Below are 27,401 nucleotides of genomic sequence, written 5' to 3' on the forward strand. Positions count from 1 at the left end.
AGGCATCCATGTCAACTCTTGGTTGGGAGGGCTGACAACAGCAAAACCTGATAAGAATGTTGAAAAAGTGTGGCAATTTTTTCTACTGATTCAGAAATGGCTCTCAGACTGATAGCAGAATAACTGGGGATGAATATGTGTTTGCCAAATTTTAACCACTGATCTCAAAATGAAGAAAGCATGTGCTAAGATGTTACCATAAAACTTGACCAATGACTAATACCTCAAGCAAAAACCAGTGTCATTAACATTTAGGACAAAATTCAGGCCAGACCAAACTTTCCTCATATCATCATCATACTGCGCAAAGCACAGATATTTCGGTAAGATCTTGAAAGCAAAAGGTAGAACAGTGTAAGACAGGGAGTTCTCCCAGACTGAAAAAAAGCAAGGATGAACATGTCAACATTCAAGACCATGATAATACAGCTTTCTGACAACAAACGAAATGTCTACTTGGAATTCATTCTCCAAGCATAAACTGTCAACCAGCCATTTTAACTTACAGTTCTACAGTGTTTGAGGGTGACAGTGAGATACATAAAGTATGACTTGTACCTGGATAAATGGGTAGTGCATCAACAAATGCATCAGCTCACCCTGCAGTGTTTGTCAGACAATTTCTGATGCAAAAGAGAATCCTTCTAGTGGAACATCCTCCAAGCTCCCCTGATTTCTCTGCATATGACTCCTTTATATTCCCGACCACAAGAAATTAGCTGAAGAAATTCACTGAGATCACTGGAGGAGGTCCAGAAGAATGCATCACAATGCTAAAAGTGATCCCATAATGTGATCCAGAAATGAACACCTTTGTAAATGGCAACCCAGGATAGCTACTTTGAAGGGGATACTAGCACTTAATTGGTAAGCTGAGTTTTAACTTACTTTCAAAGTCATTCTTGGAACTTTCTAGCCACAATTCATAACACATGAAACTTCCATCATAATTAATTAGCAGGTAAGAGAAAGCAAATTCTTTACTTCAGTCACTATGAACTCTAAGATATTACAATAAAGCAGTACACCAATTAAATGATCATTATGAATGGCACACATTGCATTTTCAGCTTTCATTATTCCTTCACACCTCCAACTGGATATCTGTCTATTTGGTTTGGAGTGCAAGTGCTCACTTAACATACTTTTCCATGAATTTGCGGTGGAACTCAGAGCGCAGTGAGTCGTTGATGAATTGTTGCTCCTTCTTCTTGTCTGGCTCAGATCGGGCACAGTTCTTGAAGACAACATCATCATCCCACCGTCGCTTCACCTGTGGACAAGAGTCATATTCAGTTGTGAGAGATTCCATTTGTCACACATGACTGCAGCATTGCATAATCACATGTTGTGATAATAGGACAAATAAAGTTAATGAATTATGAGTTTTAAAAATGAAAAAAAATAGAAAAAAAGTTTTAAATTTAAAACTTCTAGTATAAGTTGCATGGAAGACAGAAATGAATATGTGAAAACAATCACCCACCTTTAAGTCTCCTTTCTGAACCTGGGAAGCATAGTTTAGTAATGGATTTCCACTAAGGATATTTTCCATTCGAATCCTTTCTTCTTCTTGCCGCTTCTCAGTTTCACGCTTGGCTTGCTCCACAGAGCGCTCCTTCTTAATGCGTTGCAACTCTGCCAGCAGCTGTGCTGTGTCATCATCACTGTCAGGGTCATCAGAATTTTCCTCATCAAGTGGATCATCTGCATCCAGGCTGGCAGCTGGCACCTGGTCCAATTTGGGTCGCTTGTGTGTCACTGTCTCTGGAATGCGCATCTCACGGGCTCCACTCTTCCCCTTCTCACGATCTTCCAACTCCTTTCGGAAATCTCGAGAGCGCAGTTCTTCTGAGGTCCCCTGCCCATGTTCCCTGAAAAGAAATATCCTGTATTAGAGCAAAGATTAGCTAACAGAAACACATGCATGGTGGTGTTTTATTGAAACAGAATTCTTATAAATGTGAAACCTTCAATATCATGCCTTATAGACATAATCTTGAATGGAAAAATGTAGAAGTTACAAAAAGTGTGTTTCATTTGTAAATAAAGTATAGTTAATGGCTGAAAACATACTTCTTAATTCCATGCAGCCAGTGACAGGGCATTTGTGCTAACCATGTTAGTGTGGTCACATTCTGAAAAATAAAATAGTGTGTGCTACTTTCATGATTCGGTGGCACTCAACATACTTGAACAAAAGTCATCAGATAATACACTATTTGCCACTTCCAGCCAGCCATCAAGGCTTGTTAGCCAGTTCCTTGTGACTTATGCTAGCTGTTTGTGAACACATGTGTAATTAGAAAGGACACAATATAGGAGGGAGCAAACAATACTGCACATCACATACAATATTTCTGAATTCTGTACATTAGATCCTGCAACATATTAACCCTTTAAAGACTGAACTACTTCTACATAACAAACAAGATTCTGTTCATACCTCACAGGAAACATATTACAGCTCTATTACAAAGAAATAATCACTGTTTACTATGAGAATCATATGAAACACACAAATACACTCCACGTGCAGAATGCAGAGATTTAGTATGTTAACGCAGGTGGCAACTAGAGTAACCAGTGGATTTTAATGGGTTCATTTGAAATATTAATGATGCTTTATGATTAGAACTATTTTAAAGGGCTTGTGTAAAAGAAAAAATTATACTATTAATGTAAAACACTATAAAGTTTTATACCAACATTGGACCCCTGTTTGCGGCTGACATAATTACTCATAAGCTACAACTGGATACATTTATCCAAATGTAAAAACTAGATCACGTCTGTCAATAAAGATAAGCTAAGTGGTCCCTAACCACATTTCTTAATTTACATTTCCGTCCTTAACTTCATTAAGTTTTAGCTCAGACAGGTATACTTGTACTGTAGGATGTATATATTCACCTGAAAAAAAAAAAAACTTTAACGACCTACCTCTGTCATAGTACTTGGCAGAGACTTTTCAAAAAGTCACCCTCCACCACTGTAAACAGCAGGGTCCTTCATAAGACGCTAATGGTCGCCAAACTAGCCAAAGATAACCCCCACCTTTCATGAAATCATGAGATTTACAACCATATTCACAAAAGCACCGTAATCATGTTTTACAGAAATTCGTACCTGTACTTAAGTTTGTTGTGTGAAGGCAAGTCTCTACTCGAATACTGCCTCGATATTGCAGATAGATCCTTCTCTCCACGACCCTGTCCACCACGAGCAGGCTCGAAAGTAGGTCTAGCCGCAGTAGTCATAATTCATAAATACAAAAGATATCGGAGTTTAACCTAAATAAATATATTTTAACATAAAATAATCTCCTACCAATCACTCACTTTACCTCGTTGACAAACAGACGGAACGGACGGAACCGACCGAACAGAAGTGCTTCTCAATCTTATTGCATGGCTACGTAGGTTCATGACGTTCATGACGTCATAGATCCTTATACCGCCATCTATCTTCCTCGTTAAGGATACTCCAGCCTTGTGGCTATAATCACTACCGAGGGCTCAGTCGGCAAGAAGTTTAACACTTACTCGCCTGTCTTGATGTCAATATTTGTGGCACTTTCCAATTGTTCCTACGTTCCGCCGATTCCCGAGTTCACAAAACAGCTATGAATGATTTTGATACGCCAACCTCTTGTGCTGTAGAGGTTCTTATTCGATTTTTTTAAATGAGTTTAATATCACATCATAATGTACTATTGCATTGCAGTATCCTGTTGTACTGCATACTGAATGAGACACAAATATCAAACATGATAAAGAACACTACAACATCTACCGATATCAGGAAACAAAAGATTCAGGCAGCGCTGCAGTCGGTGAGATTCAACGACGACCCATATATGAAAGAGTTTGGCCTCTCAGTCAGTGACCGATTTGAAAAAGTAGAGGCTCGTGTACTAGAGGCACCACAGTTACAATATAATGTTGAAGTGGACAAAAAAAATGTTGTAAAGCCTATGAAGGGTGTTTGGAGGCCATTAAAATTTTTGAGCAGCAACAAGGTTTTTCACTGGATTATTCTGAACTTAAACAAATATACAACAGAAGATGAGATGAGACGGTTTGCAGTTGAAATGCAGAACATGGGACGAACACTGGGAATGGACATTGCTCCTCCTTCTCCCCCAAAGAGTATGCAGCCTCCAACAAAAAATACATATCAACTAATGGAATTCTTTAAAACGGTAAAGAGAGAAGTTCAGCTGGTGGTGGTAGTTGTTCCTGATAGAGGAGACTGCTATGCTAAAGTGAAGAAAGAAGCAGAGCTGAATATTGGAGTATTGACTCAATGTGTGAAGGGAAGAACAATGTCACGTTTGAATCCTGCTGTATGATACAACATTCTATTGAAAATCAACTCAAAGCTGAATGGAATAAACCANGGGCTTTCAAGTACAACATCCAGATTAGATTACAACCTCCAAAGGTAGAGATCATCAAAGACCTGGAAAATATCATGAGACAGCAGCTTCTGTTCTTTTATAGACACACGTCTGCTTGCAAACCAGAGAGGATAATATTTTTTCGAGATGGTGTAGGTGACGGACAGTTTGCACAGGTTTTGAACAGCGAGGTGAATGCAATTCGACGTGCTTGTCTTTCTATGGGCCAAGAATATGAACCTAAAGTGACATTCCTGGTGGTGCAGAAACGTCACCACACCCGATTCTTTCCAAGAAGTGAGGATGCAGATGGGAGATATAAGAACGTTCCACCCGGTACAGTGGTTGATCGTGAAATTACTCACCCGACTGAAGTGGACTTTTATCTGGTTAGCCATTCCAGCATCCAGGGTGTTAGCAGACCTACCAAGTATCATTTATTGTGGAATGATGATGACATTATGACAGAAAATGAAATTGAAAAGATTGCATACTACTTATGTCATATGTTCTCACGTTGTACACGCAGTGTGTCCTATCCAGCACCTACATATTATGCACATCTTGCTGCTAAGAGGGCTCGTGTGTACCTGGAGGGAGAGAACATTAAGCTGTCTAATCTACAAAGTCAGCAACATATATGTGCTGTCTTGAAAGAAATTGTTTCAGACCATCCCATGTTTTTTGTATAAAACTTCAGCTGGCATAAGGAAATCATGTGCAATAGTTCCAAGAGTCGTTAGTTCCACTGTTAGTAGCCACTACCAAGAAACGACTAGTGACATGACTAGTAATGAAAGAATGAAAAACAGAAGAATTTGTGTGCCATAGTTTTAGTGTTCCATAGTGTAAATCAGTGACAATGTAATAGTTATTTGTAGTTATGAGTTATAAGCATTTAATAAATTCAGTGTATCTAGTGGCTATAATATGACAATCTATTTTAAGAGTTATGGTTTAAGTGTTTTGAAGTCTAGATTATCATGCGGTTGTGCAAATTGCTCTTGGAAATTGCCAGAACAGAAATTCTTGGTTTGAGTCCCGCAAGACTCATGGCCATATTTTTCTGTTTCACGACTCGGGGAGACGTGCAGCCTAACGCTGGTCAAAGTTACTTCATGACTGGCGGTTTACAGCTAGTCAGTTTGTTTTGTCACGAAACCCCTTGAGACTCACAACCAGAGATATATTTCTTCAATTGAACCTTTGCAGTTATAGTCATGTAACATCCTTTCTCCCGAGAGGATGGGCATGTCTCTTATGAACATGATTGGCCTTTCGTTGGGTGTACATATCGCACATGTACCATGTAATTGAAAATTCTTCCTTTTGCATTACACACAAGTCCTCTGTCAGTCCAGGCTTTGCAAAACAGCACATGCCTATCCTACATCAATGGTCGTAAGCTTGACCACCGCCAAGTTAAGCCTCTTATATTTTCTGTCTGGTTTCGCCTTGTCCTATGCTGTGACCGTTTTCATTCTAACGATTTTGTATGACTTCATCATGTTACCTGAATAATTTTGTTATACAATAATATAGCACACACAGAAGGTTGAAAACTGTGTGCAAATCACAGAATGGTGTGCAGCTTGGAAAAATTTCAATAGCATGGGAAACCTTGTTTTGTGGGAGCTGTTACTTCAAGAGGGTGGTGTGAGCCGCTAATTCACAGCCGGGGCAAGCTGAAATCTTTATTCATCCGATCAGTATCTCATGGAGGTTTAGTTTAATGCTGGAGATTAAACACACGCTTTTGAATAGGAAGTCGATTCTATTAAATGTTCGGAAGGCCTTGGCTTCAATCATTTCTACGTGCAATCTTCCTGTAAAGCTCTTATCATAGATTACAAAGATATATTTCACACGATTGACGAAAGGGGCTGTTCTGCCCATTTGATGAAAGATAAGCCTCAGGGAACGTAAGTACATGAGAAACGTAGATGGACTGAGCCTTATGATCATTGATTTCTATGTTCCAGCGCTGACACCTTGTCTCAGTAGTACTGAAACCTTGCTGCATCTTTCTGAGAACATAACACTCCCTGCAGTCAGTCATATATATACTGGTGTCATCAGCAAAGAGACTTAGATAGATACCAGGGGTTAAGGTATATCATTTATAAGTATGCTGTAAAATGTTTTTTGGCTTCCCTCAATATTAATTAATTGATTCGTGGTATGGCCAGTATTACAGGTCTCTGGCCTCAAAATTCGTATATATCAAGAACATTAGACCTTCAGTAATTAATTTTTGCCGATTAGATATAATCCATTATTTATTTATTTATTTATTATGTTTACATGTAATGATGTATTTCAGAATGTGTAGTGTCGATTTATGATAATAGCCTGAAGGATAGTAAATAATGAATTGGAAACATGCGCAAATAAGTGGATGTGGGTTTTATTTTAGCTCACTGTATCGACATCTGCCTCGATGTACTGTAGAAATCCATGAAAATCATCAGATAGGGTGGTCCTATCCGAAATTCGAAAGGGAGACATCTCAAATACAAGTCAGAAGCAAAACGCCATGAAGGCGTCTGGAGTAATTGACTTATATTTCCACCATTCTTGACCTAGACACTATATGGAAGTTAGTGCCCATCTTCATGCTCTGGTTGCTTTAATCCCGGTGAAAGATCACCGGGTATTGTATTGGAGGCTGGGTAGGCCCCAGAGTCCATCTGGGCGCTCTAGTCTGCATCAATTGCATATGAATCTGACGACCCCAGAACCGGTCAGAAGGCTATGAATAAGTGAGACACTAAAAATGCATGAATTATCTATTAAACTGACAAAGTAAATGAACACTGCGGCCGAGCGATTATTGATTATTGACAAACATTGCCATTATTCAATGGACTGTGGGACCAAGTAAATCGAAAAGGAAGGAGACTATGTAGAAAAATGATGTACTTGTTCAACCCCTACTTTTGTGTACATAAATTTGAAAAAAGCAAGAGTACGGATAATTTTTTACTTCCTTACGTACAATATTATTATTATAGAGTTTGGGATACCCATAAAACTGGTTAGGCTAATTAAAATATGTTTACACGAAACGCATAGCAAAGTCCATATAGGTAAATATTTGTCTGATAAATTTCCTATCCAGAATGGTCTAAATCAAGGCGATGCTTTATCGCCACTCATTTTCTACTTTGCTTTGCAAGGGTCTCCAAACTACGGCCCGCAATGTGATTTTATGCGGCCCGCGAAAGAATTGTGCAGAAATGCCCCAATTGAAATAATTTTCCAATGAGTACTGGTAAAAAATACTTGTTCATAGATTTCAAATTCATTAAGAGCGTGTTTAAAATATTTTGATATTCCATATTATGTTAATATTAATATTATTCACAATTTTACTAATTCTGGACCGTATATTTCGCGGTATTTCTTCGTACTTGTTCGGCCTGGATCGGCAGGGTCACTTCGTGGCAATGTAGGTAGCACGAGCAGTTCGTTACTAGCCGTCTTGTGCACAAGACTTCTTGCAGTGGTGCAGTGTAAATTGTAACAGATCATCATCACCGCCGGTGTCGTACTTATTACCATTTTTGTATTAAAGGCAACTTATGTCCAGTTTTGCTCTAACTGTTCCGAGAATTGGTAGCGAGGAATGTGAGGAATGTTGATACGGCTACCGGAACTTCAGTCCATTCTACGACGGCCGGCTTGTAAATTTATCTCCATTTTTGGGACGACATATCTGTGAACAAACTTTTTCCCAGATGAAGTACATCAAGTCGAAATACAGGGCAAATTTATTCGATGAACATTTAAAGTCGCTACTTGTGCTTAGCGTTTCAAACTTTGAACCTCAATTTAATCAGATTTTAAGAATGCAAAAAGAGTTCCATCATTTATATTAATTGTTTTATTATAATTTGTGATGAAATATGAGCATTTGCTGCTACTGTCTGTTGCCATTAATATACAATAATTTATTCTCACGTACTTTGTATTTAGTTTATGAAATTCTGTGCTTTCAATAAAACTCATATACCTAGAGTTATTAATTTCTCATTTTATCCGGCCCGTTGAAAGTGCTGAATTACCTAATGTGGCCCGCGTTTCGAAAGGTTTGGAGACCCCTGCTTTACAATATGTAATTAAGAAGGTCCAGGAAAACCAGGTGGGACTGAAATTAAACGGGACACATCACCTGTTGGTCTATGCCGATGTGAATCTGCAGGGTATTACTATAGATACCATAAAGAAAAAACTCAAACTTTAATTGCCGCAAATAAGAAGTTTGTCTTTAATTGCTAGTTGGGTGGGCCTAAGTCCCTTGTACTGCTGCCACTTCTGGCCTATTGTACCAGCCCCAGATGATAGATGAGAGTGATTGTGGAGTAATTGGTGGACTGAAGATTGGCAGGGGAAATCGAAGTACTCGGAGAAAACCTGCCTCATTGTCACTTTGTCCACCACAAATCCCACTTGACTAGACCCGGGATCGAACCCGGGCAGCAGTGGCGAGAAGCTAGTGATTAACCGCTTCAGCTATGGCGCGGCCTCGAGTAAGGAGGTTGGTCTAGGCGAAAACACAGAGAAAACTAAGTATATGTTGCTGTCTCGTCAAAAAAGTGAAGAGCAAATTCATAAAAGAAAGGAAACAGATGTTTTGAAAATGTGGCACAGCTCAGATATTTTGGAACGATGATAACAAATCAAAACCTGATTCAGGAGGAAATTAAGAGGAGGCTGCAATCGGGTAATGCTTGCTACCATTCAGTCCAGAACCTTTTGTCTTCTCGTCTGCTGGTCAAAAAAAAAAAAAATTAGAATATACAAAACATATTTTTGCCTGTGGTTCTGTATGAGTGTGAAACTTGGTCTCTGACATTAGGGGAGGAACATAGACTGAGACTGTTTGAGAACAGGGTGCTGAGGAGAATATTTGGACCAAAGAGAGATGAAGTGACAGGAGGTTGGAGAAAACTGCATAATGAGGAGCTTCATAACTTGTCCTCTTCTCCAAGTATAATTAGCATGATCAAATCAAGGAGGATGAGGTTGTCAGGGCATGTAGCACGAATGGGGGAGACGAGGAATGCGTATAGGATATTGGTGGGAAAGCCAGAAGGAGAGAGACCACTGGGAAGACCAGGTCACAGGTGGGTGGACAGTATTAAAATGAATCTTAGAGAGATACGATGTACTTCTTTTGGCTTATTTTGGACTTCGCCCATCGTCTGGTATGTAAAAGACAAAAAGACAAAAAACCACGACGTTTCGGAGACTGGATCTGTCTCCGTCTTCAGGTGGATAGGGAAGGATAAACCTACTCAGCTGGGCCCGTTAGAAATAGCTAGTCTCAATCACTGGACTTTCTAACGGGCCCAACTGAGTAGGTTTATCCTTCCCTATCCACCTGAAGACGGAGACAGATCCAGTCTCCGAAACGTCGTGGTTTTTTTGTCTTTTTGTCTTTTACATACCAGACGATGGGTGAAGTCCAAAATAAGCCAAAAGAAGTACAGCATACACCATCGTCAGAATCCTTTCAAGTCTATCAGAGATAGGATGGGATGGTATGTATTTGATTGATCTGGCGAAGGATAGGGACCAGTGGAGGGCTCTTGTGAACACGGTAATGAACCCTCGGGTTCCATAAAATGCTGGGAAAGTCTTGAGTAGCTGCAGAATTGGCGACTCCTCCATGAGGGCTCAGCTCAATGAGTATTTTTTTTATTGGTTGAGGGGTGGGACTAAGTCCCTTGTACTGCGGCCACTTCTGGCCTATTGTACCAGTCCCTGATGATAGGTGAGGGTGATTGTGGAGCAATTGGTGGAATGAAGATTGGCAGGGGAAACCGAAGTACTCGGAGAAAATCTGCCTCAGCGCCACTTTGTCCATCACAAATCCCACTTCACCAGGCCCGGGATCGAACCCGGGACGCCGCTGTGGGAAGCCAGTGACTAACCGCTTGGGCTATGGCGCGGCCTAGGAAAGTAAGTAAGTAATCTTTATTTATTTGCGTGTTGATTTAGTAGTCCAATAGCTAATTACAAAGCAAGCACGAATTAGAACGCATACAAACATCCACATCCAAAGACATATAGGCAGAAGAAACTAAGTTATGATGCACAACAGATCACTGTGGTCGCGATGCAAGGGCCAAGAGGGCCCAGCCCTTGTGCATGATACGAACACGGCCAGTTCAGTTCTGATCCTGTTTACGAGTCTCCGCAACCCGAGCATTCGTCAGAAACCCAGCATAATTGTTTCGGTTTATAGTCGTTGCACACAGGCCTCTGACGATCAGAACGAGTGCTACCGGCCGTGATACCGAGCGATCCCGAGCCCCAGACGCAGAAAACCTGCCACACCAGTTCAGCGATCAGTTGCTGCCATGGAAGTGTGGTTGATGTTGTGTTTAATTCCTGCGCTAGGACGCGCAGCGCTCTCGGGCCTTTACGTGGATAACGGCGTGGACCGCACAGTGATGGCACGAACCCTGACCAGGAGCGAGCGTCGCGAGGTGGAACACGAAATCCTTAGCCTGCTGGGACTCTCCAGTCGCCCCCAGCGCGCCCCGCCCGATAGCGCAGCGCCCCAGTTCCTGCTCGATGTGTATAAGTCCTTACTTGACGCGCCCCTAGACGACTTGAACCTGAGCGGGCGCGATCTTAACGCCATTAATGAGAGTGACGTCATCATGAGCTTCGCTAGTCGCAGTGAGTCCTTAGTGTAATCTGCCTACTGAGAGATCAGTAATTGAAACTTCCTGCCCGTGGCACCGATCACAGTTAATATACAGAATGAGTCTTAATTGCATACCTTAGACATATGCATTGTGTTCTACACTCATACGCCAGCAGAAACGGCCATATAAAAGTATGATCCTAACCGCTTCGTTAGCTAGATACAGCAACCGGAAGCATGAGGAAAGGGAAATAAACAAATAACGTACTTATGGATACCGAGTTCATTAGCTGTGAATAGAATGGCTTCTGCCCTATTCTTAACGGTTTACAAAAGAAGTTGAAATGGTACGCCATTACAGTCAATGCATAATTGAGCTCAGTTGCGCCAAGAATTGCTGATCCGCTGAAAGGCGTCAGGCATGTTGCGTATTGTCCTAGATGCTTCTAATGGCATTCCACAGCTTGTTCCAGGTGTTGTTATATAGTTGGGCTTAAACGATGTTCTTCAGGTGCTCCATAAGTAGAAGTCGGCAAAGTGAGATCGGGTGGTTGCGGAGGCCACACAAGTGGTCCGTTTTGCCCCATCCGTTGACCTGGGTAGTATTCACATTGTCTGCCGCGCCGCAGATGGGACGTCGTCCAGTAAATGCGGTAGTTGTTCGGTTAGGAGCTGTAAATCAGAGGTCCCTGATAGTTGAGGTGTAGCTCATAAGGACCTAGGTTTCCGGTGTTGCTTTATAGTTGTACGCATTGCTGCCATATCTCATTAACGTAGTGGTTGCGACCATACATTTGTATGAACGTGTCTGTTTGCGTATGAGAGTAGAACACTGTGCTTATATTTGAAGTATGTAACTAAGAGAGTCTTGTGGTTCTGTATGGGTGTGAAACTTGGTCTCTAACATTAAGGGAGGAACATAGATTGAGGGTGTTTGAGAACAGGGTGTTGAGGAGAATATTTGGACCGAAGAGAGATGAAGTGACAGGAGGTTGGAGAAAACTGCATAATGAGGAGCTTCATAACTTGTACTCTTCTCCAAGTGTAATTAGAATGATCAAATCAAAGAGGATGAGGTTGTCAGGGCATGTAGCACGAATGGGGAAGACAAGGAATGCGTATAGGATATCGGCAGGAAAACCAGAAGGAAAGAGACCACAGGGAAGACCAAGGCATAGGTGGGTGAACAATATTAAAATGGATCCAAGATAGACAGGATGGGACGGTATGGATTGATCTAGCACAGGATAGAAACCAGTGGAGGACTCTTGCGAACACGGTAATGAACCATCGGGTTCCATAAAATGTTGGGAAATTCCTGAGTAGCTGCAGAACTTGCAGCTCCTCAGGAAGGGCTCGGCTCCATGAGTAAGTAAGTAACTAAGAGAGTCATCCTGTAGCTTGTATATGTACCCGAAATTAATCTGTGAATTGACGCATACCGGCAAACTTGTAAAAATTTGCACATGTGCCGGTAGACTGTACGGTTCGACCTTCAGGCTAAATCCGAGCGTGAGTATCGGCATACATGTTTTTAGAAAGAAAGAAAGAACAAAATATCTCCCTCTTGCTTTTTAATTTTCTTTTTTCAAATGTCGCATGGTGAAAAAAAAACGTACTTCCTCTTGGAGCTAGAACCCCAGGAAAATTATTAATTTTGATATTATATGCGTGGGTTCGAATCCAAATGAATTTCTTTCTACCATAAAAGCACTCAGATTGCGACAACAATGAGCTTGTTGGATTTCAGGTTTCCACAGCAGTGATTGTCATTTGGGATGTAACACTGTCCAATCTGATGAAAGTCAACCGACGTTTTGGGGGAACATCTCGCCCTTCTTCAGGGTCGAAGAGTAAGCCAAGCAAGAAACCAGCGTGAAGCTGACAGCATGTAGAGCCCGTCGGTTGACTTTCACTAGACTACACGGCAGTACGAGTATATACCAGACGACAGAACTCTACAGTAGTCAGTTTATTTTCGTAATAACCACGGAAATGAAACACGACTTGAAGGTCACAAAAACGACGCCTGTGAGCCAAAAATTGAGCAATTCCAAGCTATTTTGCAGAAATTCCTAAGGGACGCTCCTTTCATTAAAAAAATGCCAGTTTTATATATATATATATACACACACACAGAGTGTTTCACGACTTTAGGGCATAACTGCAGGAGGTGATTTCCTAGGTCTTTGTGATCAAAAAAGTTCATCTAAACATGTCTTAGAGAGATTGGATGGTATGGATTGGATTGATCTGGCGAAGGATAGGGACCAGTGGAGGGCTCTTGTGAACACGGCAATGAATCTTCGGGTTCCATAAAATGCTGGGAAATTCTTGTGTAGCAGCAGAATTGGCGGCTCCTCAAGAAGGGCTCAGCTCCATGAGTGAGTGAGTAAGTTTATGTATTGCAATAAAGTTATCCCTATGTTTAATTAGGAAATGCCGTAGAGGCCTGTGGGGGTAACAGCTCGAGGAATTGTTAATTCCGGCATTAGATGGAGGTGGGGGTGTTTCACGTCTCTGACGCATTACCCACAGTAAGGAGCCCTCAGTACCCACTGCATATGAGTAGGCATGTACCCTATCCTGTTGAAGCTCAGTTCATCATGACCCTCCTCAATTTCAATGTCATCCATAAGTATTTCAAGTGTACATTAAGAAGCTACTCATTATGCAGTTCTCTTCTATCCTTTCTTACTACATTTCCGTTCGGTCCAGATGAATTATTATTTTTTTTATTTCTAGTGGGTGTGGGACTAAGTCTCTTGTACTGTGGCCACTTCTGGCCTATTGTACCAGCCCCAGATGATAGGTGAGGGTGATTGTGGAGCAATTGGTGGAATGAAGATTGGCAGGGGAAACCGAAGTACTCGGAGAAAACCTGCCCCAGCGCCACTTTTTCCACCACAAATCTCACTTGACCAGACCTGGGATCGAACCCGGGCCGCCGCGGTGGGATGCCAGCAAACTAATCGCTTGAGCTGTGGCGCGGCCCGGTCCAGATTAAGCTGTCATGACTGTGAAATCAGAAATATGTTGGGATTGCCTATGGATTTCGGATTAAATTCACCGTTCATTTCATATTGGCTGCTAATATATGGGCACCCCATAGGCGAGGCCCACCTGAGCGGATTACGGCACGAAAGAGGGCGACGTCTCTGGTTCGATGTGAGCGAAGTGCCAGTCGGGGAGCGCATCGTGAGCTCAGAATTGCGACTGTTCCTGTCAGAAGGCACCGCTCTGCAGCGGGCAACCGTCAGCGTATACCAGCTAGTAGCAGATGACGGGGGGTGAGTTCTGTCTGCTCTGTAATGCTTAAGATGGATCATGTGTAGGATTCAGCTGGCTGGGTGGATCATGTGTAGGATTCAGCTGGCTGGGTGTTAGCCTACTTGTGTGATGGGACTTGCTGATAACTGCACCGCTTCTTATTTTTCTTTTTTCACCCCCCTCAGAGACAACGCTCTGATGCTGGTTGACAGTGTTTCTGCGGGCCCCGCGGGAGGCTGGCTCGTCCTCAACGTGACAGGCCCCTTCAGCTCCTGGGTAGCCTTCCCGGATTCGAACCTGGGGCTGTACCTCTCAGTGCATCTGCCCGACAACCCAGGTGAGTGGAAGCAAACTTGTTTTCCATAGTGCTGTGTGCCCGAGGCAACGCATTCCTGGAGTAAAAGTAAACAGTTGGGCCACAAGGACGAGTGTCACATGACCAGGAGGACCGGTCCTGAGGCCGCGCCAGCCATATGCTACGCAGTTTTCCTTTTTGGGTGAAAATAAGCACATTATGGAAAATGATTGCCGTCGTTTCTAGGTTTCTGTCACTACACTTGGCACGCCGGCTAGATTGTATGCGCGCCTGAATCTTTTAGGGGTGAGCGGAAGTGTAAACATATAATCCAGCTGTCACAGTGACTTTAACTATGTATCAGATCGTTATGGGATGAAATTCTGGTCCAAAAGTGCAGTGGAAATAACGACAAGGCTACGAGTTAGACGACCTAAGAATCGGGATTCGGTTCTTATAGGCATGGGCGAGAGGTATTCTCTTCTTTACAGTGTCTACAACTGGCCCTGGTGCCCACCCGAACACATACGCAGTGGATACCGGAAGTTATTTTCCCTGAGGCAATGCGTGCTGCCATATCTCCATCCCATCTATCTTCCTGGCGCAGTGTATAGGCCCCTGAGAAGATATATTTCCCAGTCGAGTTTCAGACCATGTCTAATAGAGGTTAAAAATATAAAGCGGTCTCTGTGCTTAGTTAATTATGTGATTAAGCACAACGCCATGAAGATGCATGGGGGAGTGGAGTTATAGGTCCATCATTTTGGACCCGGGTACTAGAAGAGTGCAAGGGGCTGCTTGCCCAGAGGTAAAGCCGCCAGGGCGTGAAGCTGACCATTTAACTCAATTAGTACTGAGGTGAAGAATGGCAGAACTATACTTCCAGTTCCTCATGTCTTCATGGCGTGGTGCCTACTTATTTAAGCCCAGGAATATCTTACATTAGATGGAGGTGAGTGGTCAGTTTCACGCCTCGGCCGCATCACGCCCCGTACCCATTGAATTGGAGGCTGCGTGGGCCCCCAAACCCGTCTTGACTCTGTGGCATAAACAAAAATCTGCTGTCTCTGCTGGGAATAGACCGCCGACTGCCCAGCCCATTGCCTGTTTCTATACCGACTGAGCCATCCCTGCTGTTAGTAGAAAAGTAAAAAAAGTAGAATCCCTGTCCTTGACTAATTAAGCACTACGCCATGAAGATGTATGGGGGAGTGGTTATATAGATTACATTTTCTTGAACTCGGCACGAATTGGAGGCTTCACGCCCCTGCCGCTTCACCTCAGGGGAAATAGCCCCCGGTATCCATTGGACAGGAGGCTGGGTGGGCCCCAGAGCGGGTCTGGACGACGTGGAAAGGAGAAAATTCTTGATCATACCGGGACTCGAACTCCGACTCCTCGGTCTTCCAGCCCGTAGCCAGTCGCTATACCGACTCCTCCCAGCTCTTGTTATATCTAAAATATTCTCGTGATTAGTGGCAGCAGGCATGCGTACACACACACCACAAAAGATCGTATTATTTTGTTGCTGAATACGCTTAAAATTAGCAGGAAGAATGTGGGGTTGGGGCTTACTCAGACGTCTTATGCTATTCATGGAGATATGAATTCAAGCAATTGTATAGGTACATTGACATCTTATTACCTGCATAGATGTATGAAGTTTCCACCTGGGCTGTCCTGTCAGTTTCTGGTTAGAGAGGTCAGCGTGATTTTATTTCAACTGGTCTATATGGACATCTTCTGTATGCATGTTTTGATCAGCTGGGGCCAGGGCTGAATAATTAAAGAAATCAAAGATTCTTTTTATTTAAATAATCACATTTTAATGGTTTGTTTTTTATCTTGATAGCTCCCACTCATTAGGAGCCTAAGGCTCATTCTGTGTTGACACTTTTCTATTCTTGGTAGAAATAAATGCCTCTTTGGGTCAGCGAGGGATTTGACCCCCCTGTGCTCATCCTGCTTTCTAACGCCCCGTGTCGGAGTTAGTGGCAGACACCTACCTTTTAAAACTGCAGCGCCTACAAAACAAGGTTCTCCGCACCACTGCAAATTCTTCAAGGTGCACACTGGTCCGCGATTTGCACACAGCTTTCGATCTTCCACATATACAAGATTACATAACAAGATTGTGCAAGTAACAAGCAGAAGTCATACAAAATCACTGAAACAGTGAAAACAGCACAGCAGCCACGAGCAAACCCTGGAAGATATAAAGAACCTCCACATCAAGATAGACAGGTGGCACAATATCTGCCCCATACAAGAGGGACGATGGGAGGACGAACACGAGCCTGCATGGTTTATGAATTTTAATTATTGACATGTAGATTTTTAATTAGCATCAAGAAATTTTAAATAATTTTATAAAAAACTTTACATTCCCAGGAAACTGCTGTGTTTGTGAAATGTTCTATTTTGTGTACTATGCATTGTAGCATAAGTGTACGTACTTTACGTCTAAACAACTTATGTGATGATGGTTTCCTATTTGTAGTGATGTTTGCCCTCTGAAGATGGTCCGCAGAGACCGAAACATGTAAGGGTGTTGAGTTTTCATGTAGTAATAAACTTACAGGTCACATTGGACGGAGTGATTTATATTTGTAATTGTTAGTGTGACGGACCAGAATGAAACAAATAAAAAAAAAAAGAATCAGAACTCCATTAAACTACCTGCTTTGACGCATAGGTAAATTTGCCCCAGCGCGTAACTAATTAAGCACTACGCCATGAAGTCGTATGGGGGAGCGGATGTATAGATCCACGTATTCTTGATCTCGGCACCGATTGGAGGCGAGTGGTCAGATTCACGCCCCGACCACTTTGCCCTCTTGGAAAGAACACTCGGTACACATTGGATAAGAGGCTGGATGGGCCCCAGAACTGGTCTGGACATGAAGAAAATCTCTCCCCTTCCGGGACTCGAACTCAGAACCCTCTGCCGTCCAGTTCGTAGTCACTAAGCGGCTCACACGTTTATGCAGTGAGGTATAAAATAGTGGTGGGGCCCGGCCTGGCCCATCGGACCCTCATGGATATCCCCAGGTCAGGACAAGAACAAACGATCACGCAAGTTTGTGAAATGTTCCTCCCCACGCGGATGCTTGGTTCGCCTGTGCCGTCGCGCCGACCCTACACTCAGTTAACCGTGGATTCTTGAAGTGGGGGGGGGGACAATGCTTTTTGCTGCAGTAAAGTTCTGACCTTCAATTCCATAGTATTTATGAAGGTGGGAAATGTATGCATAGCGCAACAATTGAAGCACGTTTCTTCCGCTGTTTCCTTTAGACTGCCAGTGAATGAAGGCAAACTCTTGTTGCTCTCTTATAAATAGCTTAAAACGGAATGCGGAAGACCTCCGATGTAAAATATGCTAAATATCATTTATAAGGTGACAGCATAAAACCCATCTTGTTCGATTATCTCGAAAACCTTACAAAAAAGTATATTTCGTATAGGAAATATCGTATTGTTATTATTTATTATTGGCACTACAACCCTTTGTGGCTCTTGGCCTGCTCTAAAAACTTTCTCCAGCCATCCCTCTCTTGTGCCTGTGCTCAAACATCTGGCGCCGAAATATTTCGCGATTTGCGATCAAAATGCGCGTACACACGTATGTTGGTCATGTAAAGTGTCCATTAGTCACGTCCGATTTTAATTAAAAATGGAACATGTTCAGAAATTCCAGTAAAACTGTTCATTAACGTTTCCTTTAAAATCCGTTCATTTGTTCTCGAATTGTTACCTAAGGACAGTCATGCGGTGAAGCAAGTAGGTGCACAAAAAGTTTAATTGCAGACTTGCCAAAATGGATTCAGAACATTACATAGTGAAGAAAACGGAATACGGCACAAATCGAGTATCGGATGTGGTAGTGTCGTTTCATACCATTACATTCTCTCAAAGGCGGGTTGAAGTTAGGAAATTTAAGCACGGCATAACAGTCGCGGCTTGTTCTGTCCCCCTTGTTTGATTATCTCTAAAACCGTAAGACTTCAGTGGAAGTGCACAGTACATAAAATATGCGGCAATAAAAATTTAACGAACTGCGTTGGAGATGTGAGCAGAAACACCAAGGCTCCTCGGGTAACTATAGCCTGTTAGGGTAAAATGGCTATAAAGACCTTTGCGAGCTGGTTCAAGAAATCACGTGACATGACATATGCTATACTTCTGGAAGGCTGCACCGCATAGGTTCCTGAAAACAAATGGTAACTGAACACGACCCAGTAATCAGCATTGTCATCACAAAACAAGTTGGCATATGTGAAACCCTTACTTAATAGAAAAATACATAAACTTTAATTGACGCAAGTAAGGAGGTTGGTCTAGAAGTAAACACAGAAATAACTAAATATATGTTGCTGTCTCGTCACCAAAATGTAGGGCAGAATCATGACACAACGATAGAAAACAGATATTTTGAAAATGTGGCACAGTTCAGTTATTTGGGAACGACGATAACAAATCAAAACCTGATTGAAAAGGAAATTAAGAGGAGATTTAACTTGGGTAATGTTTGCTACCATTCAGTCCAAAACCTTTTGTTTTCTCGTCTGTTGTCCAAAAACATAAAAATTAGAATATAACTTGGTCTCTGACATTAAGGGAGGAACATAGACTGAGGGTGTTTGAGAACTGGGTGTTGAGGAGAATATTTGGACCGAAGAGGGATGAAGTGATAGGATGTTGGAGAAAAATGCATAATGAGGATCTTCATAACTTGTACTCTTCTTCAAGTATAATTAGAATGATCAAGTCAAGGGGGATGAGGTGGGCAGGACATGTAGCACGAATGGGGGAGAAGAGGAATGCATATAGGTTATTGGTGGGATAGCCAGAAGGAAGGAGGCCACTGGGAAGAACAAGGCGTAGGTGGGTGGATAATATTAAAATGGATCTTAGAGAGATAGGATGGGATGGTATGGATTGGATTGATCTGGCTCGGGATAGGGATCAGTGGAGGGCTCTTGTGAACACGGTAATGAACCTTCGGGTTCCATAAAATGCTGGGAAATTCTTAAGTAGCTGCAGATTTGGCTTCTCAAGAAGGTCCAGCTCCATAAGTAAGTAAGTAAGTAAGTAAGTAAGTATGTTTTACACTGATATGTTGGGTTTTTGGACTTTATCCATCGTCCTGGTTTTTTTTAAGATAACAAATAAAAACACGACGTTTCGGAAACTGGATCTGTTTCCGTCCTCAGGTGAAGGAAAACACCTATTCAGTTGGGTCCGTTAGAAAGAGCTAGCCTCAATCACTGGACCCAACATATCAGTGTGTTATACACCATCCTCAGAATCCTGTAGTAACTACAAGTATGTTTTAGTTCATTATAGTACTAGTAATATCAGTATTCAAACTTAAATGATTACGTTTGTAAATGGAGTTGCTCAGGAGACGCTGGCCAGTGTCTAACCCTCCTTTGTGATGTTAGGCTTTTCTTTTGTCTTAAATAATGCAATCGTAAGTTTAAGTTGTGAGGAAAATGAACTTATAAAGTTAGCCAGGAGGAGGGGAGGTGAACTAGAGTGACGCCCTTCAAATTGCATTCATACGACTAAAATGAGCATTTATTCTAATTCCTGGGCAATTGTTGTAAATTGTACAGTATAACAACTGTGCCAGAAAGTAGAATGGCATGTGAGGGTTAAACAGCCTGACCTTGGCCATTAGCTGCACATAAAAATTTAAGCTTGAAAATTTAAATTTCGAAGAATGAGGGAGAATTGCTTTGATGCTTTACCTCCTGGATCAATGACTCATAACGAATAGGAGTATGACCATTGAGGTGTCTTTACCTTTCAAGGTCGAATCACAACGCTGATCGCTACTGAAGGGCATGGACAGTGGACAAATGACGACAGAAGTTGTCAACAAAGAGCGCGTCTGTAACTATTTGTATGTTTCAAACCCAAACAGGTAGCTTCCTTACAATAGACAACGGTCTCCAGAACCCTCCACAAACATTTCTTTTGCAGCAGAGCCGTTAGTCGCTCTCTCTCTCTCGTTAAACTTGGCAGATAATTGAAGCCCACGCACTAGAATAACTTATCGTATTCTTATTGCACTGTAGGTGCGTTTTACAAAGAAATTCAGCGCAGGATTATTGTAAAACGTGGCCCAGTTGAACGAGAAAACCAGCATCTTGTGTCAGTCAGCAGTTCTCGCTGGTTGGCTATAGCCGGCCCGTCTAACCATGTACATAGGAGCTAGCGTATGAGCGACATGGCGATAAAGGGGGATGGATACAGATTTAGAAGAGGAAATGTCCATTGGCACTGAGAGTTGCATGTTACTACGCCATCAGGACCTGTCCCCTAGCTTTGAAGACTGGGAAGAAGTTGAGGAAAAGGGATCTGACAGTGGCATGTAGCAGACCAGAAGCATGAGAAATGTGTATGCTGCTCAGCCATTCACAGGCCCGAAACCTGGAGTGCGTGTCTCAAATATTGTACGCAATCCCCCACCCCGAACTGCTTTTTTTATCCTTTCAGATTTGCTGATATCAACATGTACTGTCATCAGTATTATGGTGCAAAAAGTGATGACATCTCAGTACCTCAGGAAGAAATGTTCTACTTTCTTGCTTAGTTCTGAAAATGAGGCACGACCAGCGTGAATGCATCCAAACAGTAGTGATATAGGGATTCAATGTGCCACGCCCCCTTTTATTATTGTGTCACGAGACGGAATATATGTTTTCATATCCTCAGCTTTGTATTTCTAAAGCAGTGAAGATGCTCCTGACAGGAATAAAAGTTTATAACAGGTACTGAAAGTTTTAAGTTATATGAATGCCAGATTCTCTAATGCACACACTCCTACCCAAGCACACTGCAATAGCTGAAGTAATTGTGAAATTCGAGGACAGGGTGGTTTTCCCAGGTCTATTCAATGAAAAAGTACCAGGATAGCTTAGTCGGTATAGCGATGGGCTGGATGGCCAGGGTTCGATTCCCAATAGAAGATACACATATTTTCTTCTCCATAGCATCCAGACTGGCTCTAGGGCCCACCCAGCCTCCTACTTAATGGCTACCAGGGAGTGAAGTTGAGCACTCATATCCATCTAGTGCCGGGGTCAAGAATGGGGCTATATCTCCATGGCGTATGCTCAGTTAATTATGCACAGGGCAAATTTTACCTTATTCCAAAGAAAAGGAAATGATTCGGTATAAAGTTATTCAAACTGTGATTCACTGGGGGTACACACATGTGACATGAAAGTGTACTGTGTGAAACAGGGTAAGGATGCTTTAGGCAATGTGACCACAGCATATAGTACTGTACTGCAGCTAGTCAGAAGGGTGGAGACTAAGGGCCATAATGACTGCAAATTTCGGTTCAAGACATTTGAAATTGGCAGGCGGCACTCTATCCATGGTGCATGACAATCAAACGGCCATATATTGAAAAGTTAAGAGAGAAGTATGCATTCTTTCAAACATACACCCTTCTAGAGTCAGTGGGCATTTCTGAGAGCAACATGGAGGTGCCACAAAACCTCACATCATACAGCCACCAATGCCAGTGAAAAACACTAACACTAGCTAGCTACCCAATGAAATATTGTCACATGTTAGTGACTATACATGACGTTTGGATTCAATACTAAATTTATTGACTGCTTATAACTTGTAGCTACAAATGAGTATAACACTCAGTAAACTACACATACCACAAATCACTGTAGCACACAATAAGTTTCCTCACTCTGTTATGCCTTCACTAGTCATTTCTTGATAGCAGCTTCTAACAATGGAGAGTCCTCTGTTTCCATGCTCATAGTCAACCACCAACTACAATTGCTCACTCACAACTAACTGCTTAGCGCTGACTAATGACTTGCAACTGACTCACTTAAGTCAGAGTCAGTTACTTTATGACTGGCAATTTACCATCAATCAGTTCATCTTGGCACCATGCCCCTTGAGTCTCAAGACCAGTTTTTCTTTTATTGCATTTCAGCCCTTGCGGTCATAGTCCTTATGCAACATCTTGTCAGAGGATGGGTTTGTCTCTTGTGAATAGGCTTGGCCTTTGTCAAGTGTACATATCACGCATACACCATGTTACTGAAAATTATTCACTATATACAAGTCCTCTGTCAGTGTAGGCTTTGCAAGGTAGATCATGCCTATCTTGTGCTATAATGGCAGCTTAGTCGCTTGAATGGTTGCAAGCTTGACCACTGCCAAGTTTAAGCCTCTTATATTTCTATGTCTGGCTTTGCCTTACATAGAGTTAGTTTAATGTTTGCACTTAAATGCTCACTTTTGAATATAGAGTAAATTCTAATAAATGTTCTGAAGGCCTTGGCTTCAATCATATCTATATGCAGTCTCCATGTAATCCTCTTATCAAAGATCACACCATGATGTTTTACATGATTGGCAAGGGGATATTCTGGCCATTCAATGTAAGAGAAGTCTCAGGGGGCCTGGTCTTTGAGAACAGTAGATGGTCTGAATCTTTTCTTCACACCACATCTCAAGAGCACCAAGACCTCACTGCAACTTTCTTTGTGATCTGTCACATATATACAGGCATCATCAGCAAAGAGACCTAAATAGACACCAGGTGTTTGGGGGCGTATCATTTATATATCTATTGCACAGTGTGGGGGGATGGAGTCTTGTGGCACCCCTGCTTGTATATTCCTTGACACAGACATTTCACCTTCAACCAAGATTATGAATTTTCTCTGAGAAATAAAAGAGCGAATAAGCTTGATAAAATTTCAATTTTAATAATTTATATAGCAAACCGAGGTGCCATGTTGTATCAAAGGCTTTTCCAATGTCCGAGAGTACGACAGCCATAGACATGTTATTGTTGAAATTTAATGCTACATAGTCCATAAGCCTCATACATTGAAGTGTCATGTTGTGGTGAGCACAAAAACCAGACTGGTTTGCATTAAGCAGACCTTTTTCTTCAATATGCCTTTGGACTATTTTCAGAATAATTTTCTCGAATAAGTTGCCTGTTGTGGACAAGAGGCTAATTGGACGTAAATTTTGAGGTACTTACTCCTGCACCTAACTTGTCGTGCTTATAACATCTCAGCACACACATCATAGAAAACATCCCAATCCTCTGTTGCAGTGCTACTGTTGCTTAACAACAGTATGACATATTGCACAGTTGCATCTGCAGCCATCAGCACAGATTGCACAGAAAACACCATTCCTCTGTTGTTTAGGGGCCGCTGCCTAGTAACGGCCACTGCATAGCTGCTTATTTCGTGGTTGTTGCCTAGCAATGGGTCTGCCTGCCACAATATATATTTTTACACACAAACATTCACCTGCAGCACTGATCCCTGCTAACTGACTTCAGCATTTTTGCCATTATGAGTTTGCATTTGGTGGAGCGACATCACACAGGCAGCAGAACACCATAACATTACATTTTTCTGCCATCTCAGTCAGACTGTCCTTAAGTTGCAATCCGTGGATAAATCCATCGTCAGACCATTTGGACATTACTGTGATGAGAGGAGCCTCCTTTTATTGTTCCTTGCATCCTGTTGTGTACTAGACGAATGTTAAAGTTAATCTACCGACCACACAACAGTGTGGCAGTAAATAAAAAACGTGTTGTGTGGTCGGTAGATTAACTTTAACAGAGGAGCCTCCTGTTTACACATATAACCACAGTACTCATTTCATTACCATCAAGCAAAGATGTCATGATATTAACCCATCATGGGACAAAGCAACCAGACCGGTAAACAGTACAGTATCTGCGCCTGGTCTTGTGACAGAGGAGGAGGCCCCAGCCCTTAATGTTGTGGTGTACAGCCCTACTTGCCATCTGCTTCATGCTTCATGCTAGTTTCTTGCTTGATTTGTTGGCAACAAAAATGGAGGCGACATGTTCCTTTGAAACACTGGTTGATTTTTAATGGATTACATGGTGGTGTATCCCAGGTGATAGAACTCTTCAATGTGGTAATCATTTTCATCATAATTTGTTTTGTTTTGTTATGTTGCTGTATTTCACGTTTGTATATGGAATTGTAATCGATCTCTACATTAAACAACACAGACCTCACAGTATTTAAAAGTATTGGTTGACAACATTATCAGCATCCCTTGGCCATATTATCCATACAGGTGCTGGTGATATGGCAAGTTGTACACTTCTAAGAAACTGTTTATGTCTGCATGTCCATCACGATTTCTTCAGTGGCCTTTCTTTGTTGTACAGTTAATTAGTCTGTCTAGATATTAGCAACACTGCCTCTTTTTTACTTTTCCTCTTATTTAAGTGTTAAAAATTTCAAATTTTCTTAAGGTGGCTATTTCCCCTTAGGTACCTTATATCTCTGTGAAAAATGTCCATTATTAACATTTTGAGAATTATAATCAATTCGGTTTTACTATATAACTTTCCCAGAGTCTCCCATGCTTGCAAAGTGTCCCACACTTCAGAAACCACTGCTGTATGGTTTATATTTTCACACCAAAGTTTTCACATACTTATATGGGTCATGTCTGTATGTCTGAAACTGTGCCATCTGGATGATAAATATGGAACTTAATTCAGTATTTTAATAGAGAAGGGGGGATCATGATAAGGATATGAAAGGGATATGGGAAAGGATGGAGAAATGGAGAGAGTTATTCCCTGCTGAATATCAATGATTTTCCAATAGTAGAAGTCCAGTACTAATTTACACTTCATGAATGCATATCACTGCATGTAGCCAACTTCAACTATGTGTCATATGTTGAAACTTAACCATGTATATTGTTTTCTGAATTACATCATACATGATTCATGTTTAGTTAAATAAGTAATCAATTGCACTGAGCATATTTCTTCAGAAGCTGGTAGTTGCTCACCTGGTGACAAATTCTCCTCTTTTATGGTACTCACAAGGTTCCCATATGGCCCCCCACTGTCACATCCATTTTAATATTAACCTTTGCTCAATGCTTGTATATCCAAGGTTCTGGCTAAACCCTGTATGCATTTCTCCCCCATGTTTCACACATGTTTCACCCACCTTATCCTCCTTAATTTCGCCATGATAATAATATTTGGTGAACACTAAAAACTATGAAGCTCCTCATTATGCAATGTTCCTATCTTTCTATGTCCACCATTGGATATTACATTTTAGTTCAATCCAATTCTCATCCCCATATTTCTCCACAGCTTTAAAATTCTTTTAACAGTTGTCTTCTGTGTTGCTCTGTTGTACAGCTCATGAGATCAACCCAGAAGACATTGGGATTGTGAGCTCAAAGATGGATGCCAAAAGGCAGCCATTCATGGTGGCGTTCTTCCAGTCATCTGGACATCACATGGCACACTCCCGCAAAACACGAGAGACCCAGCGGCGCACAAAGAAGAAGGCTGACACATCAGCAGCAGAGAGCAGTTACTCCCCACGTACATTCACAGGTAAGACAAATGTGACATTCAGTCTGTAAGAAACACAGGCTGGCACTGCACTAGACATCACGCTGTTGATGTGTTTCAGATTCATCAATTCACTGGTCTTCCAGAAGCTGCCAGATACAGACACTGTATGTGAGCTTCAGGGATTTAGAATGGCATGTAAGTAGCGCATATTTCATGACAGACAGTTGTATTCTTGTGTTTGATTATCTGTAACTACTTTTGTTCATTGCAGGACTGGATAATAGCACCAAATGGATATGATGCCTTTTACTGCAGTGGTGAATGTAACTTTCCACTAAATGCTCATATGAATGCTACAAATCATGCAATCGTTCAGACACTGGTGCACCTAATGAATCCTTCACAGGTGCCAAAGCCTTGCTGTGCTCCAACAAAGCTGTCACCAATATCTGTGCTCTATTTTCTGGATGAGTCAAATGTGATCCTCAAGAAGTACAAGAACATGGTGGTTAAGAGCTGTGGATGCCACTGAAGTTAAGATAACAGGACATTTAGATGACTGCCTTGTACCTTTTTATATAACTAGTTTGAAGCAAAACAAAGTGATAGGCAAGACTCAGCTATATTTAAAACTGAACCTTGCATCATGAAACAGTGACAGTTAGTTGTGAGGAAACGGTATTCAAGTGAAGGCATGACTGCTGGTTTATAGAAATGCAGGAAACAGAAACGTAGAGTGGCGCAAAAGTCGCATTACAGTTTAAGATACTTCTGTATTACTGTAAACTATTTTAAAAATTGTTCAGTTGGTAACCACCATGCTGGGTAAGTAGTTCACAAATCAAATGGATACCCTGGTCAAGGTCACAACGCCACTTAGTCATGTGCTAATCAGGGGCAACTTGATGAAGTTGGGTCGGTGATATCCCAGACAGAAAGAAATAGAGAAATACACATTATGAAATCGCTAGACCTACTCTATACAGAAACAACACATGCATTTAATCATGATGAAGACAATATTATACAGCTGATTAAAGCAATGAAATATTACAAATCTATTAACACAATATAAATACCTGAGTGCTTTGCTATTAGCAGTCTCTGTTTGATCTGCGTCACTGCCGTATAAGTCAGTAGCAACTGGCTCAGATATTTGATCACATCTGACATCTTTTGAGTAGTCCCGTTCTTGTAGATTTCCTGCATAAGCTACATAGGATACCCACACACTGTCTGTCACCTGTCATTATCTTTACATACCAATTTCTCCACATCTTCCATTGTGGATGTTGTTTAACTGCAGCCCATGAAAGCTTCAGCTTTTAGGTCTTGGCACACAGAAAAATTCAGTTTGCTTCACTGTTCTTCAAATATATATATT

At 41.8% G+C, this 27,401-nt stretch overlaps 2 protein-coding genes and 1 pseudogene across 2 annotated transcripts; 2 read left to right on the forward strand and 1 right to left on the reverse strand.

Moving 5' to 3' along the window:
• Positions 1-962: 962 nt before the first annotated feature.
• LOC111865851 (protein CWC15 homolog) lies at positions 963-3,392 on the reverse strand. Its single transcript, XM_023854216.2, has 3 exons — positions 3,130-3,392; positions 1,487-1,874; positions 963-1,273 (listed from the first exon to the last, which is right to left on the reverse strand). Exons 1-3 carry the CDS (start codon positions 3,258-3,260, stop codon positions 1,133-1,135), a joined length of 660 nt encoding a protein of 219 aa, XP_023709984.1. The 5' UTR covers positions 3,261-3,392; the 3' UTR covers positions 963-1,132.
• A 293-nt stretch (positions 3,393-3,685) lies between these two features.
• On the forward strand, positions 3,686-5,094 carry LOC111865745 (annotated as a pseudogene).
• Positions 5,095-10,708: 5,614 nt separating this feature from the next.
• On the forward strand, positions 10,709-27,029 carry LOC111865876 (protein 60A). Its single transcript, XM_023854296.2, has 6 exons — positions 10,709-11,095; positions 14,176-14,353; positions 14,519-14,670; positions 25,856-26,056; positions 26,136-26,212; positions 26,289-27,029. The coding sequence occupies exons 1-6, from the start codon at positions 10,771-10,773 to the stop codon at positions 26,547-26,549; spliced, it is 1,194 nt and encodes a 397-aa protein (XP_023710064.1). The 5' UTR covers positions 10,709-10,770; the 3' UTR covers positions 26,550-27,029.
• The last annotated feature ends 372 nt before the right edge of the window (positions 27,030-27,401 follow it).

The sequence above is a fragment of the Cryptotermes secundus genome, unplaced genomic scaffold, assembly GCF_002891405.2.
Source record: "Cryptotermes secundus unplaced genomic scaffold, Csec_1.0 scaffold968, whole genome shotgun sequence".
NCBI lineage: Eukaryota > Metazoa > Arthropoda > Insecta > Blattodea > Kalotermitidae > Cryptotermes > Cryptotermes secundus.

Coding starts and splice junctions, on each gene's coding strand:
- LOC111865851 (XM_023854216.2), bottom strand. CDS start 3,260: ATGACTACTGCGGCTAGACCTACTTTCGAGCCTGCTCGTGGTGGACAG. Junction 1,875..3,129: donor CACAACAAACTTAAGTACAG/GTACGAATTTCT, acceptor ATTTCTTTTCAG/GGAACATGGGCAGGGGACCT. Junction 1,274..1,486: donor TTCAGAAAGGAGACTTAAAG/GTGGGTGATTGT, acceptor TCTTGTCCACAG/GTGAAGCGACGGTGGGATGA.
- LOC111865876 (XM_023854296.2), top strand. CDS start 10,771: ATGGAAGTGTGGTTGATGTTGTGTTTAATTCCTGCGCTAGGACGCGCA. Junction 14,671..25,855: donor GCATCTGCCCGACAACCCAG/GTGAGTGGAAGC, acceptor TCTGTTGTACAG/CTCATGAGATCAACCCAGAA. Junction 26,213..26,288: donor TCAGGGATTTAGAATGGCAT/GTAAGTAGCGCA, acceptor TGTTCATTGCAG/GACTGGATAATAGCACCAAA.